The sequence below is a fragment of the Gymnoscopelus microlampas genome (genome assembly GCF_963454915.1).
Source record: "Gymnoscopelus microlampas genome assembly, chromosome: 13".
NCBI classification, from domain to species: Eukaryota; Metazoa; Chordata; class Actinopteri; order Myctophiformes; family Myctophidae; genus Gymnoscopelus; species Gymnoscopelus microlampas.
The window spans coordinates 47028969-47052511 of NC_139950.1; the positions used below are offsets into that span (position 1 = coordinate 47028969).

The window sequence follows — 23543 nt, forward strand, 5'->3', positions numbered from 1 at the left end:
AGGAGAGGAGGACGAGATGCATCGTTACATGTTAACAGTGAATGAAGACGCTCAGATGTTTGGAGTGGCCAGACTCTTCATCCAGGAGGTGAAGAGAATGTTGTGTGTTTGTTCACCAGACGAACCGCGCACGTTCACTGGCTTTATTAACCTAATAACACATTTTGGGGCGGGAACCCCCCTGTTTAAGAAAGTAGGTAGCTGATATATTGCACTGTTACCGTAGCGCTAGGTATACTCTTGGTTGCTTGTTTTAGCAGAGAATGCACTTAAGACTTCTGGTGATTAGTAGTTTCGTTCCCTACCTACTGTATGTTGAATGCACTTGTTGTAAGTCTCTTTGGATAAAAGCATCTGCTAAATGTCTGTAATGTAATGTAAATCCTATTTATAACTATACCTTTCAGGATGGGAACTCCTTTTAGGGTTCCTGTTGCTATGTACAGTATATAGCAACATAATTTTTTTTTACATTTTTGAATAAATATTTGAAGTTTTTCAGAAAACTTAGGTCAGGATTTAGAAGGCGTTTTTAGAATCGGCCTCAGGTCTAAATGGGTTAAAGGGATAGTTCACCCCCAAAATGACTTTTTCTATGGATTAGCCACCTCATGGATATGTTTTAGTTTTTGTCGCATTCATAAGCCATTCATTTGATGACCAGCAGCGGTTCATGTAGGAGACACAAAGAGTCTCCTTTGTGTCTCCTAACGGAACCGCTGCCTACCGGTCCTGGTCATCAAATTATTGTCTTAGGAATGAGACAAAAACTAAAACATATCCATGAATTCAAGTCTCCATGAGGTGGCTAATCCATAGAAAAACATTTTGTTTTTGGGTGAACTATCCCTTTAAGACCTGAGGCCGATTCTACAAATGTCTTTTACATCAAACAGTTTTCTGGGAAAAAAAAAAAGAAAAGAAACCTATGTTGCTCTCTCTCTCTCTCTCTCTCTCTCTCTCTCTCTCTCTCTCTCTCTCTCTCTCTCTCTCTCTCTCTCGATAGATAGATAGATAGATAGATAGATAGATAGATAGATAGATAGATAGATAGATAGATAGATAGATAGATAGATAGATAGATAGATAGATAGATAGATATCTATCGTTCCAATCGGGGCAGAAACCTCTCATCTCCATATTTTTTTACTTTTTCTTTTTCCCCCCTGTAAATTAGCGCCCTACTTGATCATACTACAGCGTCACTCAAAAGTAGCAGATCTACAAGCCCACTTGGCGATCTGCTTCTTTTGCAACTTTTGAATTTGAATCCTGGAAAGTAACAGTTTTGGAAATAATTCCACCCTGACCCGTGTGTGTGTGTGTGTGTGTGTGTGTGTGTGTGTGTGTGTGTGTGTGTGTGTGTGTGTGTGTGTGTGTGTGTGTGTGTGTGTGTGTGTGTGTGTGTGTGTGTGTGTGTGTGTGTGTGTGTGTGTGTGTGTGAGAGATAGCGACACAGATGCTTTCCTGGCTGTATTAACACAGAGAAGATCTTAGAGTGCTGTCTGCTCACTGACTGAAAGCTTATAAGTGGGTCTCCATCCAATATAGGTGCCATAGTCCAGTGGTTCTCAAACTTCTTCATGTCAAGGACCCCACTTTGAGAACCAATGCCATAGTCTATAACGGGGCTTCCCAAACGTTTTAATGTCCAAGACCCCCATAACCCTGAGAGTGTACATGTGTACACTCTCAGGGTGACAGACCTGTAAGAGTCCATATGGAACCCTGAGGGTCCCTGGACCACACTTTGAGAACCACTGATCTATAATATCAATAAAAATAGTCTGCTTGCATATTTAAATAATTTCACTGGGATCTGAACACATTTTCAATGTTTTGTTTATTTATCATATCATTAACCACTTTCAGCTTCTATGTGGTTCTGTATGTAATGTTACTGAATGAGAACTAAAAAAAGGTTATTTCTACTGGTGATTTCCTCAGATCACCACAGGGAGAGATCTACTGGATCAACACGTGGCCTCCAAAATCTACTCAACGTTGCCGGAAGACCAGAGATGTGGACTGATTGACGCAAGGATGAGACCTGTAGTGAAGTTGTACAGGATAGGTATGTAAAATTGGTTGGTTGGCCTAACGACAGACTAGCCAATCGCAGGTCAATAGGCTCTGTGTATAGGCAGCTCTCCACCGCAACGATATCGGCCAGACTCGGCCACGGAAGGCGTTGGAAAGCTCAAAACGTGTCGCAGTGCGACATGTTTTGAGCTTGTAGATCTGCTATTTTTGAATTGATCTGATCTTTTGCTGTTGCTATTTTTCAAATAGAATCCTGAAAAGTTTTTTTTTTTCAAATGCATTTAGTTATACTTATGTTAACTATGAATTTAAATACCAATACATTGGACATAAAAAAGAAAATATTTTTAATACTAGTCACTAATCCATACCCGTGGGGGGATATGCACACATGATCTGGCAACCCCATTCATCCCATAGCTCGTGGGGCCATCCCACAGCTGGGCAGCCGTAACCATGGCGACAGTCTTTTACAGAAAAACGCTAATAAACAGCTTACAGTTGGGGAAAGCGAAAAACGGGCTTCGATGGTAATGGTCAATGGCTGTGTGCAAATGCAGATCAATTGCTCCAGCCACTGAGGAGAACCGGGCAGAAGAGATTTTGGCCTCACCACCTTCCCACCACCCTCACATAGCTTTGTAGAATTATAGTAGGATTAAGCTACTAATATAGACTGAAGTAATGAAAGAGGGTCATGTTTGCATGTTTGGAATCGTAACAGCTGAAATCAATAATATATCAGTATTCTGATATTAACCTGCGGGCCGCATTAAGTGAAGGTGAGGGCTGTATGTGGCCCCCGGGCCGCCAGTTGCCCATGTATGCTCTAGGATCTCGTCGACCGCCAACCGAACATGTTCGGTCGGGAACCGACAGCCACAGCCCGCCGTTAGCCGAGGGGTGGTGAAGAGGGGGGAGAGGGAGAGGGGGGGGGGGGGGTTACAGGTGCAGACGACTCACGTTGCACATCACACATTTGAACTAGGTCCCATATTTTCAATTCCGATAGCGATCGATCAACTTCAAAGCAAAGTAGTAGGTTACTACAGGGACGACTAGCTATCGCAGTTTTGTTTTGGTCCAAGCACCCAAAACAAAACAACCGCAGGCTCCGGTGTCATTTTGAGCCCTGTATTTTTGCAAATTTTGTGTGACACTGTAGTATGACAAAGTAGGGCATTTGTTTAATTTAGATATGGAAATACGAGATTTCTGCCTGACAGCAAGGATATAAACTCTGATGCAGGGGCTTGTAATTGATGAGCATTCAAACTGTTCTAGTTGGTTCATATGTGTGTCAATATCAACCAACATCCTCGTCAGCTGATGTTTGAATGTGTTATATTATATTTAACACCCACTGTTCCCTCTGTTTTACATCCAACCTTCATCTACAACCCTCTGTCCTCTCTGTTAACCTTCATCTACAACCCTCTGACCCTCTGTGACCCATGTCACATCAAAGTCCTTCTTCTGTTCCTTCATTCCAGACCAGTGTGTGGAGTCCAGCCTGCAGGTGAAGATCAGTTCTCCAGAACCAAGCAGCACCGTTTCTATTAAACAGGAACCTAAAGTTGAAGTTAAAGAAGAACACCTGGACACCAGTAGGTTTCATGCTCTCTGTCTTTCTTTTCTTTTCTTTTACCCTGTTGTATTGTAGGTCATTCACCCTATTAACTTCTAACTATCATGATGTTGAACCTTTTTCAACAAAGTCCCTGGACCCACAGGGGGTCCTTCAAGTGGGTCACTGGGGACTCGAGTGGGTGCCACTCAAGTGCGGGTAAACCAGCTATCTCCATTTTTTTTACTTTTTATTTATGTTCATATAAATCAGTGCTATTGAACACGCTTTACGTCTGTGTGTGGGTTTTACAAACATTGAACCAATGAAAAGTATTAAAAAGCGCTTCTGACTAAACCTCATAACTCCACTGGATCCTCGTTCAAACCACCTAACTCCAACTTTGGAGAAAGTTGTTTTTTCCATCATTGAAGAAATCTCCACATTAATGGTCTAAAACCTTCTAACTCCACTGGGTGAAGTGATGATAATATAAGAACACATTCAAGTATCTGACAATATATAAGGTCACCATACCTTCATGAGACAGTATTGTATTGTTTTAAAAACGTTTTTAAATAAATCTATCTATCTATCTATCTATCTATCTATCTATCTATCTATCTATCTATCTATCTATCTATAAAGTCTTCTTCTGTTCCTTCATTCCAGACCAATGTGTGGAGTCCAGCCTGCAGGTGAAGATCAGTTCTCCAGAACCAACCAGCACTGTTTCTATTAAACAGGAACCTGAAGATGACGTTAAAGAAGAAAACCTGGACCTCGGTAAGATTCCTGTGCAGAGTCCTGCACGGGTCCAATTTTGACAACCCACGCCCGCCCGTCAATAATCCGATCTGTAGACCGACCCGTCACCTGTGATTATTTCAAAATACGAACCAGACCCGCCCCGCCTGTCAAATAATGGACCCGTTGTCCGCCCGTTTACCCATGATCCATGCCGTTGTGCTGTGTTAAGTTACACAAGTGACGTTGTTTGGGAGGAATGTTACCCAGCCGCGTATAGTTTAGTACCACCCGTCCCCGTGAATGTATAAAGTATATTTTTCACCAGTCAAATGCGGGTACCCCGCCTGTTGCAGGACTCTGCTCTCTCTCTCTTTCTTTTATTCTGTTCTGATGTAGGGACAGCACCCTATCAATGTGTCACTATAATGTTATCCAGTGATGTAGATAGACAATGCTTGAACTTGTGTCATGCCCAGGTAGCTATTCAACCCTAAGGGTCAACCATGGTTCAGTCTTGAAGCTTGGAGATGTTAGCCTGGAATCCAGCCTGATTCGCTACGTTCGTCTTGTCCTCACTTCCCTACTCAGTCTGGCCACTAGGGTACTGTTTGACTCGTATTTCCATTCCGTAGGCAAGTCAGGAAGTGACCAGAGTTTTTATTTGGACAACACTGCCCCCCTCCCCTACCCCTACAGACCAATCAGAAGCCACAAGTTGTTTTCACTAGTTCGGACACAGAGATAGGCTTTCTAGACTGTGAAGCGAAGTGAGAGAGAGAGAAAAAAACTGCGTACGTAGCAAGCAGGCCTGGATCCCAGGCTATAGAGATGTATTTGGATCACTGGATCTACAACAACCCATGTCACATCAAAGTCCTTCATTCCAGATCAGTGTGTGGAGTCCAGCCTGCAGGTGAAGATCAGTTCTCCAGAACCAACCATCACCGTTTCTGTTCAACAGGAGGCTGAACCTGGAGCTGAAACTGAAGAACACCTGGATCTAAGTACGTCTCTCTCTCTCTCTCTCTCTCTCTCTCTCTCTCTCTCTCTCTCTCTCTCTCTCTCTCTCTCTCTCTCTCTCTCTCTCTCTCTCTCTCTCTACATTTCAGCCATTTGAAAATAGCAGATTTACAAGCTCACAATGCGTCGTGATGCGACGCATTGTGAGCTTGTAGATCGGCTATTTTCTTATACAAAATGGGACATTTTGCACAATGAGTACTTTTACTTTTGGTAATTTAAGTATATGTTGTTTGTACTTTTACTCAAGTAAATTTTGATTACCGGACTTTTTACTTGTAACAGAGTATTTCTACATTGCAGTATTGATACTTTTACTCAAGTAAGAGAACAAAAAGTTTTGCAAAGATCGGCCTCCTGGTGGCGCTATAATAGGGCAATGTTGAAAGGGTGGCATTTGTTCCTCAACGTAGTGGGAATGTGTGCCAAATTTTCACCGCAATCGGACGCTGCGTTCATGATGCATCGTTTTGTTCAAAACTGGCCAACTTTAGATGTCAATCTAAGCCAATCAGGATGAAATATGAAAAATCAAACAGATCCGTCTTCATCACATAACTATAGAGATCATGTGTACCGATTTGCATGAAATGTGGATACAATCTGAAGGCTTGATATAAAAAATGTGTTTCACATAAGTCGGCCTTCTGGTGGCGCTATAAAAGGCAGATGTGAAAAATGCAGGGCAGAGGGTTTTTCCTTGGCCTCTAGGGAGTGCGCATACAAAGTTTTACACAGATCGGTGCAGTTATAGGTAAAAACACGAATCGGCCTGTTATAGCTTCACCGTGAGGCGGATTTGAAATATCTTCAAATGGCATTTCTTCCTCGGCCTAGTGGGAATGTGTGTGTAAAATTGCACGGAAATTGCAAGCTATGTTCATGATTTGAGGCATTTTGTTCAAAACGGAGCACTCCTGCAAACTTTGGAAGCCAATCTTAGCCAATCAGGATGGAATATGAAAAATCTGAAAGACCCGTTTCGTTTAATGACTATAGAGATACTGTGTACCAATTTGTGGGATTTTTGGATCAAATCTGTAGCAGTACTGTCAAAAAATGTGTTTTGCACAAATCGACCTCCTGGTGGCGCTATAACAGGCCCATGTGAAAAATCTGGGGCAGAGGTTCTGCTCTGGTATCCAGGGAGTGTGTGTGCACAGTTTCGCTGCGATTGAGCCAACGGTGCCGGAGATTAGCTGTCCACAGACAGAATGACACACGCACTCACATACAGAAGGACGGACAGACAGGGTGCAAAACATACTCTCTCGCCAGCCTCTCGGCCTGGCGGAGACAAATATTGTACTTTTACTCCACTACAATTATTTGAAAACTTTAGTTACAATTACTTTGTAGATATAAATTATTATAAACATTACCGATCTATAAGAAAACGTGTTGCGATGCGACACGTTTTGAGCTTGATTGGAAGTGTAGCAGGATTGTTTGCATTTGCCAAAACATATATTGCAGTCACATTTATGTTCTGTCATATGTCATTGTCATGTGGGGAAGAAAGCTGATCTAGAAGCTCACAAATTATGCACTTTGAGCTTGTAGATCTGCCCCCAAATGACGCATTCCAGACACATATAGGGCAAGTTCTGAGTAACTTTAGACTGTATAGGCTTTATTCTGTATTGTCTCAAGTTATATGCTATTGAGATACAGCCCGACTTGCATTGTTTATTCTTACACCTACGCTGTGAACATATGCTCCTCAGCGCCGGAAAAATTGACGCTACACCGGCGCGTTTCATCGTTTCCGCTCCTTCAGCAGCCACTGCTTCTAAATTTCGGCGCTTCCCGGCGATAGTTCTGTCTTCTTTCACTTTCTCCACGCTGCAATGACTAAATATGGCCTTCGACACTCAGAAATCTGGGCTTTTCAGTTATGCTCTTCTGCACACCATGTAGTTCTATGGTGCAAACACTCGCCTCACCCCTCTGGCCGGTACTATGAGGACAATCACCAGGTGGAGGAGCTGTACCCTGGCTTTTAACAACCACTCACATGACCCTGTCCTTTTCCATGGTATTGGTTAAAGAAAAACGTGGATGTGAATGGTTCTGGTCACGGACAGAATTTGAGTGGAATACACAGACGAAGAGTTGGCTATTTTTCAGACTGATTCTTCAAGAGTGAGTCAGGAGCTGGGAGAGATATTGGTAAGTGGACTTTAAAAAAAAAAAAGAAAAACATTCATTAGAAAGACAATATCAGTATTGAGAAGCAGGGACGTGTGTGTCTACAATGACTTCTTCTTTCAGCTAATTCCCATCAGGCGTCACCACATCTTCCCCTGTTCTATGCGTCTTCCTCTGTAACTCCAGCCACCTGCATGTCCTCTCTCACCGCATCTGTGAACCTATTCTTCGCCCTTCCTCTTCTCCACTTGCCTGGCCCCAATGTACCCCTCATCCTTCTTATGCACATGTCCAAACCATCTCAACCTTTTTCGAAAAACGCTGACGAAGGCCTGAGTAGCCGAAACGCGTCGTTTGTCAAAGACTGATGCTGCGGTAAATAATAAAAGTTAAAGAATAATCACCTCGTGAGTGTGGACTGGTTCTATAGACCATTGGTTCTCAATGTGGGGTCCGGGGACCCTCAGGGGTCCTTGAGGGAGATCCAGGGGGTCCCCAGCTAAATGATAGATAGTTAGGAACCAAATGGACCCTTATGGGTCTGTAACTCTTGAGAGTGTACAAATGGAACCAAAAATGGAACCAAATGGATGGATCCATTAGGTTTCAATTTGTACACTCAGAGTTAAATTAACATTGATTTTACAATACACATTGGGGTCTCAGAGATAGAAATGCTATTAAATGGGGGTCTGTAGCCTAATGCATGTCAAACTTGGGGGTCTGTAAAAATCTTGTTATGGGGGTCCCTGCCATATCTTTTCAAATGGGGGTCCGCAGGCTAATATGTGTCAATGTGTCAAGTTTGAGAACCACTGCTCACAGGGGTGACCTCAGCCAAAAAAGTTTGAGAACCACTGCCTTTACACTTCTGCAGTAGTTGCCCAGTCATCCAGCAACTCTTCACTGCCACCCAGTGTCCCAGTCTATCTTAACTGAACTCCACAAGGCGTTATTCCTTCTTCAACTTCCACCATTAGATCTTTTACTCTGCCTTCACTGTCTTCAGGGCCGGCGCGTCCATACAGGCGACCTAGGCGACTGCCTAGAGCGGCAGCTTGGAGAGGCGGCAACAAAAGTGATGTAAAAAAAAAATATCATATTGTTGAACAGTTAATGCCAGTAAAACCAGTCAGTACTAAATAAACCACAATCAGTGCTGCAGTTTTGAGGAAAGAAGGTGAGAAATGCGTGCTCTATTTTGCTATATGCAGCTGTTGATATTTTATGAAGGCCAAAAAGAAGGGGGGGGGGCGTAGTAGCTTGCCTAGAGCGGCAATTGGGTCTGCATCGGCCCTGACTTTCTTCCTTTGCTAGCACTGTAGGCTCATCCTACAGAGCACCTTATGTGAGGTGTGGGGGGGGGGGGGGAATAATTGAAACTCTTTTAGTGCCATTAAAGGAGGAGTTCACCCACAAAATTACTTATTTTCTATCAATTACACACCCCATGAAGCCTTGATTTCATGGATTTATTTTAGTTTTTGTGGCATTTCTAAGACAATAATTTGATGACCGGGTGTATTTCCGGTAGGAGACACAAATAATCTACTTTGTGTCTCCTACCAGATACATTAGCCGGTAGGAGACGGGAATCAAATTATTAGCTTAGGAATGCGACAAAAACAAACATAAATCCATGGATTCAAGACTTCATAGGGTGCGCAATTGATAGAAAATAAGTAATTTTTTGGGTGAACTCCTCCTTTAATAACATTGTCTAGTTGCCACATTGCCAGCGATTTTTTGTGTGTTTTCACTCACCTTTTGAAAGATCATAGAATATTTTTCTTCACAGCAGTCGACCCGCCGATCGCAGTAAAAGAAGTAAAAGACGCAGCGGGGTCTCATGGTTACATGGCGGCTTTCCGACATGTCGCCTTTCCGACGTTAACGAACCCTATACCTAACCCTCACCCTAACCCTAACCGCACGCGGAAGCCACTAGTCGGAGTGGCGAGATGTCGGCGTGGAAGACTGTTACCGGGTCTCATACACTTGGAGAAAAAAAAAACGATTGTCCAATCCATATATATGGACAGTTGAATGAGGTGTGAGACAAAAAGTAGAGAAAAAAGTTTTTTCTTATTTTTTTCAAACGGGAAGTTTGAAAAGTTTTTTTTAAAACTTCCGAGTCAATTCTCTGCTGTAGGTCGTGACCAGGCTCTTCTCTTCGCAGATGAGTGAGGCTGGGAACGAGGCTAGCTTAAAAGCCACTGGTGGAGGTGCGTCAGGACAGCAATGCCCAGCAGGAATATCATCACCTGTATCATGATACCTGAGCAAAAGAGTGACAATGTATCGGTATGTCCACATAGTAGCAGGCTTGCACATGAGGTTAGATACAAGGTGCAACAAGTAGCAGCACAACGGCAGATCCACCTATAAAGATGGACCACATAATGCAAAATATTGTGGATCTTTGTTTGTCATAGATCCATGAAGGAAAGTCGTCTGCATAGTAGGGGAACAATCCACACAAAGGTAGGTTATCCAACACGGGGCATCAGTCTGATGGTAGCCGGGTGGAAGCTGTTAACTCATGCCACGCCCACACGGAGTCGTTTTCAAAAAGTTTACCGTACACACGGAATCGTCTCAAGAAATGTGTGTGTCCACACAAACCCATTGAAAACACCTCGAATCCACTGAAAATGCTGCAGTATATATGCCCGGCCTGTGGGTGGCACTGTAAAGCTGGCACAAAGCACCAGAAAGAGAGAAGAAGAGTGCGATGTAAACACAAACAGCAGGTTGGGTATGCTGTTCTCCATGTCCACTTGTTGCTGAAGGTGGTTGTGTAGGAGAGTACATTTTGCTGTAAAAGCCCTATCGCGTTAAGTAGCTTCTGCAGCACGAATGCAACGCTGACGGGGGCCGCCATGTTTGTTGTTGTTGTTGAGTGTGTGTGGGGGGGGGGGGGGGTCTGCACATGCGGGTTAAGCGAGAGGTGAAGCTATGGCGCCATCGGTTCAGGAAGGATGTGTCTTTAGCGTTATTCACTCTGGGACCCGGTTTCAAAAATGAGCGTATTCCTGCAGCCAAAACACTGGCTCCGTGTGGACGAAATGTGTAAACGTTAAAAAACCTTTGCAGATACAACTAAAAACGTCTCAGTGTAGAAGTGGCCTCATTCTCTGTCAAGGACGTCTGTTGACGTTTGTAAATCAAAAGCCCAAGACCACCAAAGACGCCTATATTTTGACGCCTGTTGTGTGTTTTTAGTTTTTCTACTAGAGGGCGCTCTCCGCTAACATATGAGTCACCGTTTGACTCCCAGTCAAGCAATGAAGCAGCAAATCACGTGATCGCAAAAGAAAAACCCAGCCCGTTCACTTCCTTGTTATTCGATTTAAAAACATTGCTTTTTTCTCTGCTTTCTATTGCTTCTGGTGAAAACCAGCCCTCATTCAACTGCCCATATCTATGGATTGAATTATCGTGGCGGCACAATTTTTCTCCGAGTCTACGAGTGCCGAGTGGATCGTTGTGAAGAATAATATTCTATGATTTTTAGGTTAGTGAAAACACTCGAAAATCGCTGGCAGTGTCAGCTATAGACAATGTTTTTTTTTTCTGGCAGTGAATGAGTCAAGAGATCTGGTGGTCCTGCCTTTGATATTGCAGTAGACCTCCTTTCCCCTTGAATGCACACAGTAAGGGAGAAATCTACTGATTTTGGTGACAACTTGGTCTTTTCTAAGTAACAGAGTTATTGAGCAATGTCCACTAAATAGTAAAACCATATAACTTACGTAAGTGTTAAATCCTTTAAGTTATAAAGGTTATACCAATGTACACCTTTTTTTTAATAGCACAAACTATTCCATGTTCTGAATATTACATTATCAATGATTCGTCCTTTTTCACTTAAAGGGCAAGAACACTTTGGTAGAGGTTTGGGTTGTGTATTTACCTTGCCATGATGTAACTCCAAAGGTGGACAAGAAATTAAAAAATAATTGCTCCATTGATTAGAAATTGATAATTCAAAATATGCTCCTCATTGACTTACATTGTACGGTAAAACAGCTCTCAAAGTCACTCTTTTAGCACCTAAACAAACGCGAACAAAGTTGATTCAGACAATATAGAACATCACCAAACCCAGTACTGTTTTTTTTTTAATATAAAAAATGTAACTTCCTGTTGATTTTGCTATTTTTATTAAGAAGAAAACCCGGACTGGATTTGCGTATCCGGATCTTCAAATAGTAAAATCAGCAGGAAGTTAACATTTTTATTAAAAAAAAAACAGTACTGGGTTTGGTGATGTTCTATATTGTCTGAATCAGCTTTGTTCGTGTTCGTTTACGTGCTAAAAAAGTGACTTTGAGAGCTGTTAATGTAAGTCGATGAGGAGCAAATTTAGAATTATCAATTTCTAATCAGTGGAGCAATTATTTTTGATTTCTTGTCCACCTTTGGAGTTACATCATGGCAAGGTAAATACACAACCCAAACTTCTACCAAAGTGGTCTTACCATTTAAGAGCCAACAGCCCTATTTTCCAAGTAGCCACACCAACACATGACATGTACAACAAGTAGACATGTCTGTCTCTTCCTTACCCTCTTCCATGTATTAGTCATCTTTCACCTTGTTGTCTCAACATCTCTTTTTACGGGGCCAGGCTGCCAGCATGGCTCCTGGCCCTGTCTTAATGTTGCCTTCATTTTAGTTCTTCTGCCACCTTTCGCAGTTCTGGCTGAACCGTGCTGTCGCTTTTTACGAAACTCGGCCATGGTCATGAAAACATATCAAGAAATAATTCTCACAATCTTTCGTCCAAAGGTGGCGCTATAGCACTCAATTGAAAATGGCAACTTTGAACAGGTACAACTCATGCCCTGTTTGACCTAGAGCCATGAAACTTGGATACACATATGCGTCTTTGACCCCCCCATATGACTTTTGACCTCTGACCTTTAGATCTCCCACCATCATTGGCACGTCATTGGCTCATAACTTCTGCATTTTTTTCACTTATGGAATATCCGCTACTAACGTTTTGTCGGCAGAGGTCCAAGGTCCAAAAATCCCAGGAGGAGATAGATTTTAACTATTGCAGTTTTATGAAAATGATTCATCTGCCCCTAACACATACATGCAGACACATTTATTTGAAACTTTGCAGAAAGGTTGAGGGTCATTCCAAATATCACTGAAGCCAATCTTACTCCAATTGGCCAAAGGGGGGCGCTATAGCAATATTTTTTAAATTCAAACTTTAAACAGGCACAAGTCATGCCTCGTTTGGCCGAAAGTCGTGAAACTTGCTTACACTTGTGCCTTGACTCATGAGGAACACGTGTATCACTTTGACCAGTAAGCTCCACCCTTAGATTGTCCGCAATTTTGAGCAGTTTGAAAAACACTTGTTTTTGGCAGTTCTGGCTTAAAGGGCAAGACCACTTTGGTAGAGATTTGGGTTGTGTAGTTACCTTCCCATGATGTAACTCCAAAGGTGTGCAAGGAAGGGAAAAAAGGCTCCATTGATTAGAAATTGATAATTCAAAATATGCTCCTCATTGACTTACATTGTATGCTGAAACAGCTTTCACTCTTTAAGCCCGTGAACCAACACAAACAAAGTTGATTCAGACAATATAGAGCATCACCAAACCCAGTACTGTTTATTTTTTTTATAAAAATGTTAACTTCCTGCTGATTTTACTATTTGAAGATCCGGATCCGGATCCGCAAATCCAGTCCGGGTTTTCTTCTTAATAAAAATAGCAAAATCAACAGGAAGTTAACATTTTTATATAAAACACAAAAAGTACTGGGTTTGGTGATGTTCTATATTGTCTGAATCATATTTGATTTTGTGTGTTTATGTGCTAAAAGAGTACCTTTGAGAGCTGTTACTGTACAATGTAAGTCAATGAGGAGCATATTTTGAATTATCAATTTCTAATCAATGGAGCAATTATTTTTGATTTCTTGTCCACCTTTGGAGTTACATCATGGCAAGGTAAATACACAACCCAAACTTCTACCAAAGTGGTCTTACTTATTTATTTTATTTTTTGATTTCTTGTCGACGTTTGGAGTTACACAGTTACAGTTCATGTGTAAAGAGTTTTGTGCAGATTACTCAAAAATCCCAGGAGGAGATAGATTTTAACTATTGCAGTTTTATGAAAATTATTCATCTGCCCCTAATCTGAGTTCCCAGAAGTTTTTCGCCTTGCATACAAACGGGAGCGGCGAGGAACTTCTGGGCCAGAGCCCTGGTATTTGTGGGCGGGATGTAACTTACGCTCAGAATCTGAGCGGACACGCCTCTTACCGGTCTGAGAGCTGTGCAACTCGTCTAAAAAGTCCGACGAGAGGCAAACAGCAGTACACAACAATGGCGGCCGCAATTTCTCAAGGGGAAATTGCTTCCCGTCGCTCCTATTTACATGCATGTATGTGGATCCCGCCCCCTTTTCTTCATTGGCTGTTGATTTGAATCAGAACGCAGTGGCCGCGCCCCTGTTGTTCAGGCTTTGAGCCGAAGCCTCCCAGACTAATCTGCCCCTAACACACACATGCAGACTCACATTTATTTGAAACGTTGCAGTAATGTAGAGGGTCATTCCAAATATCACTGAAACCAATCTCACTCCAATTAGCCAAAGGGGGGCGCTATAGCAATCTTTTGAAAATGCAAACTTTAAAAAGGCAAAAGTCATGCCTCGTTTGGCCGAAAGTCATGAAACTTGCTTACACTTGTGCCTTGACTCATGAGGAACACATCTATCGCTTTGACCAGTAAGCTCCGCCCTTAGATTGTCCGCAATTTTGAGCAGTTTGAAAAACACTTAAACCCAGGATTTTTTCAGCTACGTATTTGCGTGAAACTGTATCATCTGTGAGCTGCTTTTTCACCAGTTCAGGTCTGTCGGTCCAATGGTTTCTTGCTTAAGTCTGCCTGACAACTGCAAGGCCGCCGGTTCAAGGCTCACTTCATGCAGACTTCTTTTAAAGTGCATTGCAAACAGCCTGACTTTATGAATAAATACATGTGCAATTGTTAAAGATAACATGAAATGCTTATTTGAGAGTATGTTTTTTCAATGTATGACATACTTCATTGTGAAAATAGCCGATCTACAATCTCACAACTTTTCAGATGTTTTTTGAGCTTGTAGATCGTCTACTTTCACTAGTTTCTGTTCTACAATGGCTCTATCGATAGATGGTTAGGGAACCAGTGATCTAGAGTAGTTAGCAAAACAGAAGCTTGGTCCATCAGGGACGGAAAGACTTATATATATATCAACAGACACTACCAGGGGTATCATATCCCTAACTCAATGAGGAGAAAGGCAGCCTATGAATCCAGAGGTCACTGGTTCGATCCCTGTCCCTGACGATGTGTTGAGGTGATTATGATTTCGCATTCGTAGGCTTAAGCGTAGCATTTCTCGAGGTTAGGGGTAGGCATAGTTTTACTGAGGTTAAGTGAGGGTTTAAAATGCTCATTTGTTAATTGCATGGTCTTCTTTCTCTCAAGTTCAGTCTTCTATGTTTCTATGGCTTATTGTGCATATTACTTATCATAGCTTCTTTCTTTCTTCTCTCTGCAGTCACTGGCCCCGTATTGTCGCTGTTTGCAGCTATATTTACGGGGCCAGAGCTCAGCTCTGGACCTGTTTTGTTATTGGCAGTATTCTGTCACTTCTGCCACTTTTCGCAGTTCTGGCTGAACCGCGCTGTCGCTTTTTACGAAACTCGGCCATATGGTAGATGCTCATGAAAAACGACCAAAAAATTATTCTCACAATCTTTCGTCCAAAGGTGGCGCTATAGCATTCAATTGTCTGCAATTTTGAGCAGTTTGAAAAACACTTAAACCCAGGATTTTTCAGCTATTTGCGTGAAACTGTATCATCTGTCTGATCTGCTTTTTCACAGTTACTTGTCTGTTGGTCCAATGGCGTCTCCCTTAAATGAATGCTTCACAATCGCAAGGTCGCCAGTTCAAGCCTCACTTGATGCAGACTCAATTTAAGTTGAATTGCAAACAACATGACTGCATCAATGAATACATGTGCAAATGGTAAAGATAACCTGAAATGCTTATTTGAGAGTACGTTTTTTCAATGTATGACATACTTCATTCTGAAAATAGCTGATCTACAATCTCACAACTTTTCATGGTTTGTGAGCTTGTAGATCGGCTACTTTTACTAGTTTTGGTTCTGAGGAGATGTACAATTTCTTCATTGGCATATGGTTTGTGAACGAGTGATCTTAGTGTTAGTGAAACAGGCCGCTTGGTTCATGAAAGAAGGCAAGAGTTTATGATCTTCAACAGACAATATCAGCCTGGACAAAGCTATAGCACTATAGGTAGTGTTGCAGCCTATTAGTCTGAAGGTTGAGAGTTCGAATCCTGTTAATGGCAATAGGTTGAGATGTCCAATCAAACCATTCTGTTTCCATCTCTCTCTCTCATCAATCTATTGTTTCCATGTCTCTCTCTCTCTCTCTCTCTCTCTCTCTCTCTCTCTCTCTCTCTCTCTCTCTCTCTCTCTCTCTCTCTCTCTCTCTCTCTCCATTCACTGGCCCCGTATTATCGCTGCTTGCAGCTATATTCTCACTTATGTTTCTCCCTTCTATTCGCCTTTTTATTTGTTTTCTCTGAAAACCAGTTGTACAGTTTTTAAAACATAATGTGTCTATCCACTGATCACACACCAAATATAATGTGTCTATCCACTAATCACACCATAGAAGCCAAACACCCAGCAAGAAGAGCCAGACTGGCTGATGTATCAACCTTTGCTTTTTTTGTTTTTTTTGACGACTTCTGTATCTGTGATTTTGCAGCCAGACATTTTACTTTTACTTGAGTAACATTTTGACTGAGCTACTTTTACTTGTAGTGGAGTAAATTTTACCAGAAGGATCTGTACTCTTACTCAAGTACTGGGGTCGAGTACTTTGTCCACTTCTGCTAATCACGTAGCAAGGCGAGTGGATTGATGAGGCACAAAAAGTAATTGGGGCGTGGCAGTTGCCGCCTTGTATGACAAATATACTATATTATACTGTATTAGTTCGCTAAATGGGAGATGAAATGGACCCAAATCACTTTGAAGAAAACATTGGGTGAGATGCTTATGGGAATAGAATGGTATCAGTTTGCAATAGCATAGCTTGCATGTTATCTCAAACATTGATTGTATTAATTATTTCTTTATCTCCCCTCATTCTCCATCCTAGATATGTCTTCTGCCCAACTACCAGTGAAGAAACGTACCATCTGTGAGCAGTGTGGGAAAACATTCAGCTTTATCAATTATCTCAAAATTCACCAGAGAATTCATACAGGAGAGAAGCCATATGACTGTAAGCAGTGTGGGAAACGCTTCATTAGCAAGGGTTCCCTCAAAACTCACCAGATAATTCACACAGGAGAGAAGCCTTACGAATGTGACCAGTGTGGAAAAAGATTTGGCAGAAAGAGTACTCTCGAAACTCACACAATGACTCATACAGAAATGGAGAAGAACCCCCTCCACTGCGACCAGTGCGGGAAGCGTTTTTGCAACAGTGCTAGTCTCAAAATGCACCAGATGATTCATAGAGGAGATAAACCCTATCACTGTGACCTGTGTGGACACAGTTTCAGACAACAAAGCACCCTCACAGGTCACATGAGAATTCACACAGGGGAGAAACCCTACCACTGTGAACAATGTGGGAAAAGTTTCAGTCGTTCCACGACCTTAGATACACACCGTAGAGTTCACACTGGAGAGAGGCCCTTTAATTGTGAACAATGTGGGAAGAGTTTTAGTCAGCGCGGCTCACTGAAAAATCATCAAGAAACTCATACTGGATTAAAACTCTTCCAATGTACAATGTGTGGAAAAAGCTTTACTAGTGTAAGGTATTTTAATTCTCATTGCAGAATTCACACTGGATAAAAGCCGTAATACTGTGTAGGGACGACTTGTCGACTAGTCGACTTGTCGACTAGTATAACCACTAGTCGACCTTGTTGGTACTAGTCGAATAGTTGTTTTAATGCCTTATAGTAATGGCCCATTACTATTATTAACCTCCTGCCTTTATTTTTTTTTTATCAAAAGGGGGTCAAAAGTATGCCCAATAATAGCCTATTATTGGGCAATAACCCCCTTTTGAGAATCCTTGGATCCCTGTGCTGCTGTGCCAGAAGCGCTTCCCTTAAAATAGCATTGAAATAAAGGCAGGAGGATAATAGTAGTAATGGCATTAAAACATTTTTTTAGTCATTTTTTAAACATTTTTTTAGGGTCAAATTAGTCGACCAGTAAAAATCTCTAGTCGTGAAAGCCCTAAGGACCATTTATAACCATTTAATTTCCATTATATCATTACATGATATTATAAAAATAATTAAAAAGCCCTGATGTTTCTATGACCAGTATTTCAATCAGTCAACCACCATCACAGGTCACATGAGAATTCAAACTTGGGAGAGACCCTACCACTGTGACCAGTGTAAGAACTTTCGTCGTTCCATGACCTGAGAGAAACCGTAGAATTCACACTGCAGTGAAACATCATCAACCAACTCATACTGTATTGAAACCCTTCCAATTTTGTGTGTGTGTGTGTGTGTGTGTGTGTGTGTGTGTGTGTATGTATATATGTATAAAGTATAATATATATATATATATATATATATATATATATATATATATATATATATATATATATATATATATATATATATATATTGCTAATTGGAATGCATATAGGCTTATCCCAAAACAAAATGCAAGACTTCCACTTCCGTGAGATTAATTAGACCAAAATTACTCTGCTGAGGCGTCGAACAGAAGGATTGAATCAACTTTCAGTTCTGTTATAGCATTTATAAGAACACAAATAATCATTGGTGAACATCTGCATTTGCCTGCTCAGGATTCCTTTTTGTGTTTTGTATGAATTCTCTGGTGAATGTTTGTCAAGGAGTGGCCACGCTATGCTAATTGTTAATTTAGCAGAGGCCTAGTCAATATAACATCATGTGATTGGCTAAGTGCTGAAAGACTACTTTACTATTTTTTATATTATTTTTGTGTTACTGCCAGATTTTTTTTTTTTTTTTTTAACGTTTGGCAATTCTGGCACTCAATTTTACTACCTATGAGTATGTAAAAGAACAAAAACGAATAAACAAAAATTATTTCTATATTATGTTGTCCCAGTGCCAGAGTTTTTTTTCACAGAAAACAAAAAGTGCTTAGGAAGCGAGATACAGCCTTTTTCAGTTCTAAGTTAAACAAGGAGTGGATGGAGCTGCAAATCTTCAGATGATGATATCTTGGATTCTGGACATGTTTTAAAAAGAAGAAAAAAAATGTTTTACTAATTTTTCAAAAACATGTCAAACACGTCATTGGCACGTTGAGCCATAGCGGTAAAAACACGTTAATGGCACTCAATGAGAATATGAATTAATACTTTCTTGCTAATAAATAAAAAATAAATAAGTGAAATAAATAGTGAGTCATTCATGATGTTGAAAAGGTAACTGTATGCAATGAAGCTACTTTAATGCAAGTCCATGTGAATATTTGTAAAGTGTGATGGTTCCATTGTCTGGTTTAATTAAAATGTTGCTTTTGGAAAATAAAGCCTTGTAGTTAAAGGGGAAATCCACCCATTTTCAATATTTAACTATGTCATTAATATAGCATAAAGGAGTTGTGTGGAAATAAGAAAAAGTTCCCCCCTTTCTGTGTTGCCTTGAAATGGAGGATTGATTGTGGGTTTAACATTGCAAATTACAACATGATGAGTCATCATGTTGTAATTTGTAATTTGTAAATATAGGGCTGAAGTGGTTAATGTATGTTTTGTAATAATAATCAAAATCTATAAAGTAACTAAAGTTTTCAAATAATTGTAATGGAGTAAAAGTACAATATTTGCTTCTGATGTGTAGTGGAGAAGTAAAAGTACAGAACATTGGAAATACTCCAGTAAAGTAAAAATCACACCCAGTGTGAAGTGGGCGGTGTGTGGTCGTCACATAAAAAAAATCATAAATGTGTTTTTTTTTAAGTGCCATACTGCTATTCATACGGCTGCACATGTGTCATGTGTTTCGCTAGCCAATCACAGTCCTGAATAGAGTCAACCAATAAAGTCAGCCAATCACATTACAGCTAGTGGTGATGACCACTAGCTGTAATGTGATTGGCTGACTTTGCAAAAGTATAGATTTGCATTGAGTGTGGAGGGGTTAGGGGTGTAGACTGGGGTGTAGACTGTTGGCCAATCACGGTGCAGGATTAGTCGGTGTCCAAACCTCACTTATAGACAGGTTTCCTGTTAGTAAACATTGAGAGGAATATGACCGCGCAGCTGCGGGGGGAAGCTTATGGGTGCGTTTGGAAATTACGCACCGGAGCACACTCGCCTATTAGTTTGTATTGGCCAGTGCGCTCACTGCCGCTCAGGGCTGTATTTTCGAACGCGCCTTCCACCCCCAGGCATGCGCAGATTGCGCATTCTGCTCTGTGATGACGTCGCTCGGAAACCCGTCTATTGGGGGAGGTGACAACGCCCCAAACAAAATACCTCAACATTTTACTTAAGTACAGTACTTGAGTAAATGTACTTAACTTTTATTGTTATTTAACACCACTGGTCATTGCCCACGTCATTACTCTGTCCTCTCTGTTAATTTTCATCTACAACCCTTGTCTCATCAAAGTCCTTCTTCTGTTCTTCATTCCAGACCAGTGTGTGGAGTCCAGCCTGCAGGTGAAGATCAGTTCTCCAGAACCAACCAGCACCGTTTCTGTTAAACAGGAACCTGAAGATGAACCTGAAGCTGAAGTCGAAGAAGAACACCTGGACACCAGTGAGTTCCATACTCTTTGTAGGTCTATCACCTTACCAACGTTTAAGTATTCGATTATCATCAGTTATACTTCACGAGCCGCATTATGATGACTGTAATCATGAATAGCAGGGGCGGCAGTTGCTCAGGGGTAGAGTGGCCGGTAGAGCGGCCGGATGGGAACCGTGAGGTCCCAGTTCCGGATTCCCCCAGAGTTAATGTTGAAGTGTACTTGAGCAAAATGCTTTTAAATTATTGTATGCATGTATGCAAAAAAAAAGAAGAAAGAACGCCCATAGAACGCTCCGTTGCAAAGCAATTCAAGCGTCCCCCTAAACCAAATATGACCCCTTTGGCTTTCCTTACTGCCTGGTCATCGTCCAACTCCAATCACAGCTGTTCTCTCACAGCTGGGAATGTCAACGGGGCTGTGAGAAAAGCAGGAGCGCGCGCGCGCACGCGCGCGCGCACACACACACACACACACACACACACACACACACACACACACACACACACACACACACACAGCTGGTGTTAATTATCTAGCGTTGCCCAGGCTGTAACTAGGGCTGGTGAAGCTGCTAATGTTACACTCTCGGACATGGGGATTCTAGTTTGGTAAATTGAAGATGCCAACAGCAAAGCTTGCTTACAAAGTTAGTAGGTTATTCCTTCCTTACTACTTGAGTTGAGATGTGCTGTCGTGTGTGTGAGGGGGGCGGGGGTAATGTCAACGGGGCTGTGAGAGAAGCAGGAGCTCTGTCTGTGTATCTAGTAATGTAATGGACATTCTCTCTCTATCCGCTCTCTGACGTTGAATTGTGGGCGTTCACTCCCTCTCATTTAAAAAGGGCGGCGGGGCTAAAGCCGCATTCTTTGAATTGTTTTGAAACGAATTGTAGGAACAGAGATACTCTCTGTTCAAAAAGTCTGCAAATATGTGCACTGAAGAAATGAAAGCAGTGTCCATTTTATTTTATAAAAATGTCATTTATTGTTTGCTTTTTTATTATTATTATTTTTTTTTACACAGAACAAGGACATAACATGATCAGAAGATTTACTGCTCCATTCACTTCCTGGTTAAAGTTTTAGGGAAATATTCGGCTCCTGTGTTTTACTATGTATTTTTGACGAGACATGCTATTTTCAACGGCGTAAACAAGCGAACGGGAGGTCGTGATGACCTTATTTTTGTTTCTTTCGCGGAAGCACAGTGAAACCCTCAGTGATTAGCAACCATCAGGGGATCGATCATACTGGAGATAAATATTCTGTGATTACTTGAAAAGGTAAGAAAATCGAAAAATCACTGGCACAGCCAGAAATAAGTCTGGCTGTATGAATGAGTTCATAGTAAAGTGCAATACAAATATTTTTAAATCAATGATCGTGATGAATAATCGATTTCAGATTATTATTAGACGTCAGACAGGTACCTGTCGTTGATGTTTTCATTCATTAGAGAGAGCACTAACGAGCACAGAACGCGTTTGACACGTTTATTGCCCAATCAATCAATCAACTAGGCACACAACCATTTGAAGTTCAAAGGGGTCAATGAAGAGCTCCGGCCGAGCTTCCCTCCTCCACCCACAGGCAAAGGCGTCCCTGCAAGGGATGAATGTCAACATAAACAGTGGAACAAAACCAAAATATAGACAGAGGGATGTCTTTCTGCAAGGAAACACACTAGTGCAATAATATAGTGACTGATAGAGGGAAAATATGTATAGACATATATTAAAAAGTTCATAGTTTCCCTTAAATGCATTATTTCAGTGGGCTTGAAATTATTGTAAGATGATTTGATGGCCTTCCTGCCCTGGTATTTGGCCTTTTTGCCCTAACATTCCAGGCCTGCTTATAAGAACAAAACAAAAAATAGCACACAGCATCCACACTATTTCAAACATTATTATTATTGTTGTTATTATTATTATTAATTATGTCTTCATCTCGCCTCATTCTCCATCCTAGATATTTTTCCTGCCCAACTACCAGCAAAGAAATCTGAAATCTGTGAGCAGTGTGGGAAAAGATTCAGCAGAAGGGATCATCTCAAAACTCACCAGAGAATTCATACAGGAGAGAATTACGGCTGTGACCAGTGTGGGAAAAGATTCAGCCAAATCTATTATCTCAAAATACACCAAAGAATTCATACAGGAGAGAAGCCTTACGAATGTGAGCAGTGTGGGAAAAGATTTGGCAGAAAGGGTACTCTCGAAACTCACAAGATGACTCATACAGAAATGGAGAAGAACCCCTTCCACTGCGACCAGTGCGGGAAATGTTTTTGCAACAGTAATACACTCAAAATGCACCAGATGATTCATAGAGGAGATAAACCCTATCGTTGTGACCAGTGTGGACACAGTTTCAGGCTACAAAGCACCCTCATAGGTCACATGAGAATTCACACAGGGGAGAAACCCTACCACTGCAACCAATGTAGTAAAAGTTTCAGCCGTTCCACGACCTTAGACAAACACAGTAGAATTCACACTGGAGAGAAGCCCTTTAATTGTGAACAGTGCGGGAAGAGATTTAATCGGCGCGGTTCACTGAAACGTCATCAACAAACTCATACTGGATTGAAACCCTTCCAATGTACAGTGTGTGAAAAAAGCTTTACTGATGCAGCGTATTTTAATAAACATCACAGAATTCACACCGGAGAAAAGCCATACTACTGTGACCGATGTGGGGAGTATTTTCGATGGGTTGGTAGGCATCGGTGCAAGTCCGAGAAACATCTCACTGATGCACATGCCACTCATTATCTCCCTCAATAAAAAGCGGAATTCCTTGATGTTTTAAGATAGACCCTTCATAACAACCAAAGTACTCACTAAGTGACGTTGACATCTTTGTTATAGCATTACTTGGAATAAAGATTGATAGATAGATGTGTCTCACTTATGAGAGACGGGACAAAATCAAAGAAAAATAGTCTATGCTTTAGGAGTAAAGTATAGTGTTACTAATAGAACAGAGTAATACGTTTGTGATCTCACCCTACAACTCCTCCCGCTCTCTCAGATCAGCTAACACAGGGAAGCTGTCAGAACCTTCGCTAAAACATCCGGGACAACGCTCCACACGTCCCAGACCCTTCTCCCTTCTGGCTCCCAAACTATGGAATGAACGAACTCCCCATTG

At 41.4% G+C, this 23543-nt stretch overlaps 1 protein-coding gene across 3 annotated transcripts; it reads left to right on the forward strand.

Annotated features, from left to right (window-relative positions):
* Nucleotides 1-23262, forward strand: LOC311058337 (uncharacterized protein). 3 transcript variants are annotated; one of them, XM_084075743.1, is made up of 6 exons: nucleotides 1-88; nucleotides 1948-2074; nucleotides 3537-3650; nucleotides 4283-4396; nucleotides 20271-20396; nucleotides 22359-23262. In XM_084075743.1, exons 1-6 carry the CDS (start codon nucleotides 17-19, stop codon nucleotides 23174-23176), a joined length of 1371 nt encoding a protein of 456 aa, XP_083931869.1. In that variant the 5' UTR covers nucleotides 1-16; the 3' UTR covers nucleotides 23177-23262. The 3 variants fall into 3 exon arrangements, with proteins under 3 accessions (XP_083931869.1, XP_083931871.1, XP_083931870.1); XM_084075745.1 differs by lacking the exons at nucleotides 20271-20396; nucleotides 22359-23262 and adding exons at nucleotides 5248-5364; nucleotides 16754-17461; XM_084075744.1 differs by lacking the exon at nucleotides 4283-4396.
* The last annotated feature ends 281 nt before the right edge of the window (nucleotides 23263-23543 follow it).